This window comes from Helianthus annuus, chromosome 6, assembly GCF_002127325.2.
Source record: "Helianthus annuus cultivar XRQ/B chromosome 6, HanXRQr2.0-SUNRISE, whole genome shotgun sequence".
Taxonomy (NCBI): domain Eukaryota; kingdom Viridiplantae; phylum Streptophyta; class Magnoliopsida; order Asterales; family Asteraceae; genus Helianthus; species Helianthus annuus.
The window spans coordinates 21,835,272-21,845,063 of NC_035438.2; the positions used below are offsets into that span (position 1 = coordinate 21,835,272).

The 9,792-nt window shown below is 35.9% G+C and overlaps 1 protein-coding gene across 1 annotated transcript; it reads left to right on the forward strand.

Moving 5' to 3' along the window:
- Positions 1–129: 129 nt before the first annotated feature.
- Positions 130–3,849, forward strand: LOC110915318 (germacrene A synthase 2-like). The gene is made up of 7 exons (XM_022159995.2): positions 130–529; positions 782–1,052; positions 1,411–1,786; positions 2,053–2,271; positions 2,626–2,764; positions 3,084–3,332; positions 3,417–3,849. Exons 1-7 carry the CDS (start codon positions 398–400, stop codon positions 3,708–3,710), a joined length of 1,680 nt encoding a protein of 559 aa, XP_022015687.1. The 5' UTR covers positions 130–397; the 3' UTR covers positions 3,711–3,849.
- The last annotated feature ends 5,943 nt before the right edge of the window (positions 3,850–9,792 follow it).

Below are 9,792 nucleotides of genomic sequence, written 5' to 3' on the forward strand. Positions count from 1 at the left end.
ATTCGTTTTAAATTAAAGAGTTTAAAGAATGGATAAAATAAGTAAACCACGTGATATGATCAATTTTTTTCTTTAAAAATATAGTAGCCATGTATTTAATTTGCCTTCAGAAAAAGTTCACCCAAATTAGGTTAACTGGATTAATTGTAATTTATAATAAATTGCTTGAATTATATCCGATTAAAAAACATAGTGGACAACTTCTTTTTATATTTTTCCACAATATATAGCGATACTATGTTGACCCTTCCTAAAAAAAATCACTTCAAAACCACCAGTTGCGACTAAGTAGTACCCATGCATGTACTACAAATACCCTTACACCACTTGGAAAATCAACACGCCTTCAATTAAATCAAATCAAATTTAAAGGTTCATTAGCTACTTCAAGAAACTAATGGCCGCAGTTGGAGCCAGTGCTACCCTCCTAACAAACACCAAAAGCGCTGAAGAGCCGGTGCGTCCTGTGGCCAACTTTCCTCCTTCTGTATGGGGTGATTTGTTCCTATCGTTCTCTCTTGACAATTCGGTAAGATTTCCCGCTAGCTAATTACACATTTAGTGACGGAACCTAAACACCAAGGGGTCAAGAGGATTTGCTGAACCCCAATCACTAGAATTTGTTGGGTTTTTATACATAAAAGTATGAGTTGTTTCCTAAAGAGAAACTCATGATAACCCATACAAAAAAAGTTCTGGTTCTGTCACCGTACATGTTACAATCACATGAGGTTATGTATGTTGTTTTTTTATTAAGAAAATTTGATGTGTTCTTTTCTAGATGATGGAAGAATATGCTGAAGCCATGGAAGAACCAAAAGGACAAGTGAGAAAATTGATCTTGGATCCTACAATGGATTCAAACAAGAAATTGAGCTTGATTTATACCGTTCACCGTCTTGGTCTAACATACATGTTCTTTAAAGAGATTGAAGGCCAGCTTGATAGACTTTTCAAAGAGTTCAACTTGGAAGATTATGTTGAAGTTGATTTATACACAATTTCGACCAACTTTCAAGCTTTCCGACACCTTGGTTACAAACTATCTTGTGGTACCGGATTCTAACATTAAATATTTACAACTTTTGCATCATCAGTACTTGTTTTTTTTTTTTTTTTTCTCATAGTCCATTATGGTTGCCATCAAATGATTTACAACATAAATTACTCATGCCTTCTCTTTTTCATGATGTAAGTTGTACAATCATATGGGCCGTTCAAAAAAAAAGTTGTACAATCATATATGGTTGCTTTCAAATGATTTACAACACAAATCACTCATGTCTTCTCTTATTCATGCATGACATAAGTAATACAATCTTTTATGGTTGCTATAAATTGATTTACAACATAAATTTCTCCTATCTTCTCTTTTTAAAGATAATCTTTGATAAATTTGTGACCATACAGATGTGTTTAACAAATTCAAGAACTACGACTCGAATACATTCAAGGAATCTATTACCAGTGATGTGAGGGGTATGTTAGGCTTATATGAATCTGCACAATTGAGATTGAAAGGAGAAAAGATTCTAGACGAAGCATCGGCATTCACAGAAACTAAACTGAAGAGTTTAGTAAAGACTCTGGAAGGCAGTCTTGCACAACAGGTGAAACAATCCTTGAAAAGACCATTTCATCAAGGGATGCCAATGGTAGAGGCAAGGCTATATTTCTCCAACTATCAAGAAGAATGCTCCAGACATGACTCACTACTAAAACTTGCAAAACTTCACTTCAACTATTTGCAGCTACAACAAAAGGAAGAACTTAGGATTGTTTCACAGTGAGCACATATCATCCTATAAATTGAAATTAATACTCATGCATTATTTTACCATGCATGATTAAAGTAGATAAAAAAAACACAAGAAATACTCTCATAAAAAAGGAAAGATCTATGAAGCAAAGTGTCTTAAACCCCAAACCCAAAACCGAAAACAAGAATACAAAATTCATACTTAAAATATATGCAATAAAAACTGAGATTTTATTGTAGATGTGAATATAAAGGTGAAAAGTTGATGGAAGTTTCTTCTACTTTGCTTTCAGGTGGTGGAAGGATATGAGGTTTCAAGAGACTACTCCTTATATAAGGGATAGAGTACCAGAGATTTATTTATGGATATTAGGACTCTACTTTGAACCTAGATACTCTTTGGCACGAATCATTGCCACTAAGATTACGTTGTTTCTCGTGGTGCTAGATGACACATATGACGCTTATGCTACCATTGAAGAGATCCGCCTTCTAACAGATGCAATAAATAGGTAACAAATTATCATAGTGTTGCTTCATGCACTTCAAAATAAAATTAATACTCCCTCCGTCCCATTAAAAGTGTCCTATTTTGAATTTTCAAAATCTTTATTTATAAACTTTGACCTTAAAAAATTTTGTTTGTGTTAGATAATACTGGATGAAAGTTATATGATTTGAGTGTGTTTTACAAGTGTTTTTATCGGGTTAATTTTCATCAAGTTTTATATAACACAAAAAATATATAATTAAAGTCAAAGTTTATAAATAAATATTTTGAAAATTCAAAATGTGACACTTTTAATGGGACGGAGGTAGTAATGTTTTGTTGATTTCTTGTTATATATCAACTTTTTATATATTAGGTGGGATATTGGTGCTATGAGCCAAATTCCAGAGTACATTAGACCATTCTACAAGATTCTCTTGGATGAGTATGCTGAACTTGAGAAGCAACTAGCTAAAGAAGGGCGTGCAAATAGTGTTATTGCTTCAAAAGAAGCGGTATGATAGATTTCTGCTAAATTCAGGGTTATTCATGTATTGATCAACCATGATTAACCTCTTTAAATATAGAGGTGTGACCCAATTACAAGATACTGAAACAATGATCATAAAACGTTAATAACTATCGTAATATTCAAACTATATAGAATAATAATGACTAACAAACAAAGTTAAAAATAAATGATAGATCAAATTATAATAACTGTTATAGAAAATAAACTAGGCTAACAATTTGCACGTTATGTTCAATGAAAATTTGATCTCCATATTGATATTTGTTAATCTTTGGTTTTTTATATATCTATATGGAATCCAGTTCCAAGACATAGCTAGAGGGTACCTTGAAGAGGCTGAGTGGACAAACAGTGGATATGTGGCATCATTTCCAGAGTACATGAAGAACGGATTAATCACTTCTGCCTACAATGTTATTTCCAAATCTGCTTTAGTGGGAATGGGTGAGATAGTGAGTGAAGATGCTTTGGCTTGGTATGAGAGTCATCCACAGATTCTGCAAGCTTCAGAGTTGATTTCCAGACTTCAAGATGATGTTATGACATACCAGGTAAACAATTAAACTGGTTTTTACTGCAAAGTTAACTTATAAACATTATGTATTCTAACCAACACTATGAATATTTTCTTTAAGTTCGAGCGCGAAAGAGGACAATCCGCCACAGGTGTTGATGCATACATCAAGACCTATGGCGTATCAGAAAAAGAAGCAATCGACGAGCTCAAGAAAATGATTGAAAATGCATGGAAAGAAATCAACGAGGGGTGTCTCAAGCCAAGAGAAGTCTCAATGGATTTGCTTGCCCCAATTCTTAATCTTGCTCGAATGATAGATGTGGTATACAGGTATGATGATGGGTTTACTTTCCCAGGAAAGACCCTCAAAGAGTACATTACCCTCCTGTTTGTTGGTTCTTCACCCATGTAATAATAGAAAATTTATTGGTTGTTGTTTCGTATCTCTATTACAATTTCTCATATGATTGTTGTACCATTTAAGAATATTTATATATTTTGTAACATAAAAGACAATGTCGTTTTATGAATTTATTTATGACTTGGTATAAGTGGATTATGAACCAAAGATCTAAGATCTGATGATTATAATACATTTGATACTACTGCCTTACAAATCCTAAAATGTATACATGACGAACAACACACATGTAACACTGAATAAGGCCATGTATGTATTATTTAAAGGAATGTTTCAATGGATATTGGATTTAAATAATCTCCATTTTCACCAATTGGCCAATAACACTCCTAACTTTTTATTTGTACCATAGCATTACCAACTTTCATCTTATTTTCCTAGACACTCCTAAACTAACGCAACACTAACTCAATTAGTTTCTTTTGCAGATGTGGACATTTTTCATGACTTGGCAGCTTATGTGGCTTATTTGTCAAAAAAAAAAAATATGTGGTTGATGTGTAAAAAAACATCCGCATATGCTGCCACGTCACTAAAAACGTCCACATCAGCAAAATAAACTAATTGGGTTAGTGTTGTATTAGTTTGAGAGTGTTGTAGGAAACAGTGGCGGATCCAGGATTTTTTTTCACTGGGTTCACTTTTTTAGATACTTAAATTTCATATGACTAAACCTAAAAAGTTTCAGGTCAGTTCAACAGTTCGAAACGGGTAAGGTTTATCACATAATTGGTTGAACAAGTCAAACTGGTTAAAGTCAACTGCACATCAAAAACTCATACCATTTATTATAAGATTGTAGTTTCCATTTTCAAAAATAATAGATCTTCGTAAATAAAACATGATTAGGAAGTGGTTGCCCATCTTATGAGTAATATTACCTTGTAGACAGGCCCAAAACCCCACCTTCACCAAGCTTACAATCATCTGAAAAAATGTTTTGTTGCATTTGCTATTGTGTTGAAGTCAAACTATGGCAATTCCCAATCTTCCTTCTTTTTGTCACTGCCAAAGTTGTTTTCTCGAAGCATAACAACACAACCCTATTTACTCCTATAGATAAAAAGATCTAACGTTGTAGGTAATCCACATTTTGGAAAGATTAAGATTTTCGGATATAGCAGAAACATTACCAAACAAGCATATGCCCAATAGAATAGTAGGTGACGGAACAAAAAATATTAATTGTGCCTCATACGGGATTCGAACCCGGGTGTCTTGGGGAGAGTACCGCAGACATAACCAGTGGAGAACCAAGGCTTTTTGTTTATGGGTTCCCATTTTATTTTACTTATGGGTAATTTTTCAGTTTTTTATGTATATTTACACTAAAAATTAAAAACCAAATGGGTTCCTGGGAACCCGTACTTTCTTAATAGGTCCGCCCCTGGTAGGAAAATAAGATGAAAGTTGAGAGTGTTGTGGTACAAATTGAAAGTTGAGAGTGTTATTAGCCAATTGATGAAAGTTGTGATTATTTAAATCCAATATTCCTTTTTTAAACAATCCAAGGACAACAAAAATAATAAATCAAAATACAAGAACAACAAAAATAAGTTTTTCATTAGCATGTCTTCAACAATCTACACTTAAAATACAGATATATTTTATAAAAGATTATTGCAGTTTCTCCCAATTATCTTATACATCACTTTTTCCTTCAAGATTCACAAATACATCATCTAAGTTTATGTCACCATCATATCACCGATCCGCTTAACAATACAAAATTATGTTACCTAAGACACTTTGGATACATGTAAAGGAGCAAATGCTATTAACTCAGATCTGGTGGAGATATTAAAGTGCTATGATTTTGTTGATGGGGATGACAAGTGGAAATGGGTTCATGATGCAAGTGGTCTATTTTCGGTCAGTTCGCCTCGGAAACTGCTACTCTCAAAGCTGAACAAAGTGGAGAAGACCAAAGACTTTCGGTGGATAAAGTGGGTTCCTTCAAAGGTGTTATGTTTTAATTGGAGGCTTAAATTAAACAAGATTCCGGTTCGTTCGAATTTACCCAGAAGAGTATAGATGTGCAGGGCCTTAACTGCCCTCACTGCAGTTAAGAAGATGAGACAATTGATCACGTGTTCGTTAAGTGCCCTGTGGCTTCAGAGGTTTGGCGACACGTTGCGTGGTGGTGTGATGTTAGATGGTACGCGGCTCGAAATGTGAAAGATCTTTTTGATGTCGCTTCTCAGAATGGAGGATCAAAGGATCTTCTAAAGTTAAAGACTTCTATTCTTTACTCCACCGTGTGGTTTATTTGGAAGGCGCGGAATAACAGAGTTTTTAGGAGGCAAAGTATTTCCATCGATTCTTTTATTGAGGATTGCTCGGCTCAGGTGTTTAGTTGGGCTTGCGACAGAAACAAGAACATTAAGTGGTGTCAGTCCCCATTGTCTTGTTTTTCTTAATGTTCGTGTTGCAGTTATCATGGGGACATACAATCATTGTACAACGGAAACAAGAGATGTGATTTCCTCAGTCAATGAATATGTTCAGGTGTTGGTGTATACGTCTGTCGACTTCGTCTTGTATCGAGTCTAGTATTAGGATTGTTAGATCAGGGCGCGTTGTTCGAGAAAATAGGTTGGTTTAAGGTGTTATTGCTCTGACCCCTCTTTCTGAGATACTAGGTCTTTATGCTTAGTGATATCTGGGGTATTATCCCGGGACTTCTGCTGAATGGAAATTCTGACCTAGTCCCCGTATAATACTTTGCAAATTGCTTGAAATATAGCTCGCCCTCGGTACAAAAAGGGTGGACAATTAGCTAGAGCAGCGGGTGCTGTAGCGAAACTGATTGCAAAAGAAGGGAAATCGGCCACATTAAAATTACCTTCTGGGGAGGTCCGTTTGGGAGAGAATCAATAGATTCCTTTTCAAAATGATGAAACATTGAAAAATGCTAATCATGTTCTGTTGTAAAAAAGATCCTCTAAAGGGGACTCACCAAAAGTCAAACCGTCATCTCTCTGCTGAACGGAAGTTCTGACCTGAGCTCTCATGGTTTCGCATTTAACCCCTTACAGATATCATCTAGGTATACTCACCTGTAAGACTGAATATTGGGATCTGGATACGGGAGTATATTCAAATGGTGGGACACGCGAATAAGTTTAAGTGCTTAAGACATTAATCTCGTATCTCGAAACAGTTGAACTTTGTGTGAAAATTTAAGTGGATCAGTATACTGACAATCTAAGTGAATCGTTTAGAACTTAAAATGTTTAAAGCTTAACGGTGTTGGTGATTTGTCTCAAAAACTGATATGATCCTCTTACACAAACTCACAAAAATATTGTATGTAAATATTTCTTTACTGCATTTTATTTCGGTTATTTCAAAAATCCAAAAAGATTTTTGGTGTGTTTTAGCATAAATTTTGAAAAATTCAAAAAGATTTTAGACAACTGATGTTGAATAGCTGATTTTCAAAATTCCGAGTGCTGAACATGCTGAACAGGTTTGGGAAGGTTTGTTTTGATGATGTTTGAAATGTAGATGTTATACATATAAGTGGTTTATCGGAAACTGTGTTCAGATTGTGTCTATAAGTGGTTAGCAGGGTTTCTAAATTTGCTATATCTTATCTTTATGAAACTTATGTTTTGGGTAGAGGAATTGCAGGATAGCCTGGATCCTGAATATAGCTAGACTACGATCCCAGCACAAGTTGAGGAGGAGTCTGAATGACAAAGAGTCAATTTCTGATCATGAAGAAGATGATGCTGATAATCTTAGGAATCAAGAGATCTGATCAAGAGAATTAGGAAGCTCAAGAGCCAGACTCAGATCCTGGAAAATAGATTGGTGCTGATTGAAAGAGTAAAGCCCAAAGACTGATAAAGACTGAAGACATTGAAAACTCGACACTTAAGACTCGTCAACATCTGAGGGGGAGTCTGTTGGTGTATACGTCTGTCGACTTCGTCTTGTATCGAGTCTAGTATTAGGATTGTTAGATCAGGGCGCGTTATTCGAGAAAATAGGTTGGTTTAGGGTGTTATTGTTCTGATTCCGCTTGAAGGGTTGATTCCGCATGAAAGTGTAACACCTCGAAATTTTGTGTCCAATAATGTGTTAACACGTGTCATGAGTTTACACGTGGCATTAAATATTAAATAAAGGACTAAAGTTGACAAACCTTGAAAGTATGTAAATTCGAGGGTTATAAATGTCAATGAAGGGTAAATATACTGTATAGTAACCCTAAATGGTGCTAGTACCTTCAAACGAATAAATCATGGATCGTACGGAGCGAAACGCGGGAGAAAGTGAGAGGTTACAAGCTACAGGGGTTAATTGTGTCAACATGTTTAATTTATACCTCTGAGTGACCCTTTGACGAACCCGAGGCTTTGTAACAGTAAAATACGCTCACTAGAATATACTATATAAATTTCGTGAAGTTCCGTTTTAAAACGAGAAAGTTATGATCAAATTCGTATGCGAGCGGTTAAAAGCGTCAACAATAAAAGTTAAGGCTTTTCGGATAGTAATTAAACTAACCGGGGACTTAACAATGCGGGTAAAAGTCATGAGGCCCTTCATTGTAAATAATCGAGGGCCAAATCGCAAAGTTACCCCTTCGAAACCGAAAGGTCAGGTTAATCATGACAAAAGATTTGAAAATCTTGAAATTCAGGCCTCAGGCGGCCCGCCTGAGTAAAACAAGCAAGTTAATGCGGGCCGCGAGCCACCTGTGGATACGTTTCCTGACATGAAGATTCAGGCGGCCCGCGTGCATGTAGCCTGAATCCTAATGCGGGCCGCGTACGAGTCCCAGATGCAGAAACTTTGGACAGACTTGTTGTTTGAGCTTGTGAACGATCATTTGAGCAATTAATGAAGCATGGGCGCCCTCTACATGACCCCTAGCACCCAGGGCCACCTGCTGATCATCCATGATCCATTGTAGGGTGATGTGTAATGATCCTAAGTCTAAATTTTCACTATAAAAGGACATACATTGCACCAATGTTTACCACACCTCAAATCTGCTCTCTTGACCATCTCTGGAGCTCTCAAGCACTCTTCTAACATCCTAAGTCGTGCACCAAGCTTCTGTAAGTATGCCAACCCTTTTATGGCTTAGTTTTTGCTTAGTTTAGCTTAAAAGTCAATCCGTCGTAATTAACGATTGACTTTGCGATAAATCACAAATGGTCCAGTGGTTTGTCGAATCAAAGATAGTTATATGTTGGTAATCATGTGGGCTTTAAACCCCAAAAAGGGCACCCTCTGATTCCCACTCTAACTAGTCCAAATGTCGAGTCAAACGTGCTTAGAAAAAGTCAACAGAAATGCTATTTTGCGATTTCTTGCATAATCAGTAATGTAGATGATATGTAACCTGTTTAAACACTCATAAAACATGATAATAAGTATATTAACTAGTCTAAGCTTGTTTGATCCGACCATTTACTGTTTTGACCCGGTTCGGAGCCGAAAGTCGCAAAAGCTTTGACTTTTGCTTTGACTTCAGTTCTGACCCGTTAAAGTTTGATTTAGATATGCCTTAGGACTCTATAAGGACCAGGTTACATGATGGTATAACCCTCTGTGGCCGGTTCGTTGTTTGTCCGAGTCTTTTACACATTTCCGTTAAATGCTTAAAAGTTGACCGTAACGCCCTTTTTAATTTAAAACGAGAATTTCGGACATGTGAAAGAATCATAACCTTAGTTACTGATTTCTAAGCATGTCCCTAAAATTTCACGTCAATCCGAGGTCCAGAATGGGAGTTATGCTAAATAGCGCAAATTACGGAACTTTAGTAATTATATAGCGCAATTAGCATAATGCCTATCTAAACCCAGATTTCGACACCAAACCTTTTACTCACTGATGTAAAATAATATTTTGGATTTTTTAAAGATTTTTAATTATTTTTAACCTGCTCATAACCTGCGGTTATGACAACGGTTCGGTAAATACCGAATATACCCTTTTCGGCCATAACTTGAGTTCTACAAGGTCTTTTGACCCGATTCCAGTTGCTACTGATTTTAAATAATAAATAAAGTGTTTTAGACTTTATAAACTATTCGGGAAACTCAGATTT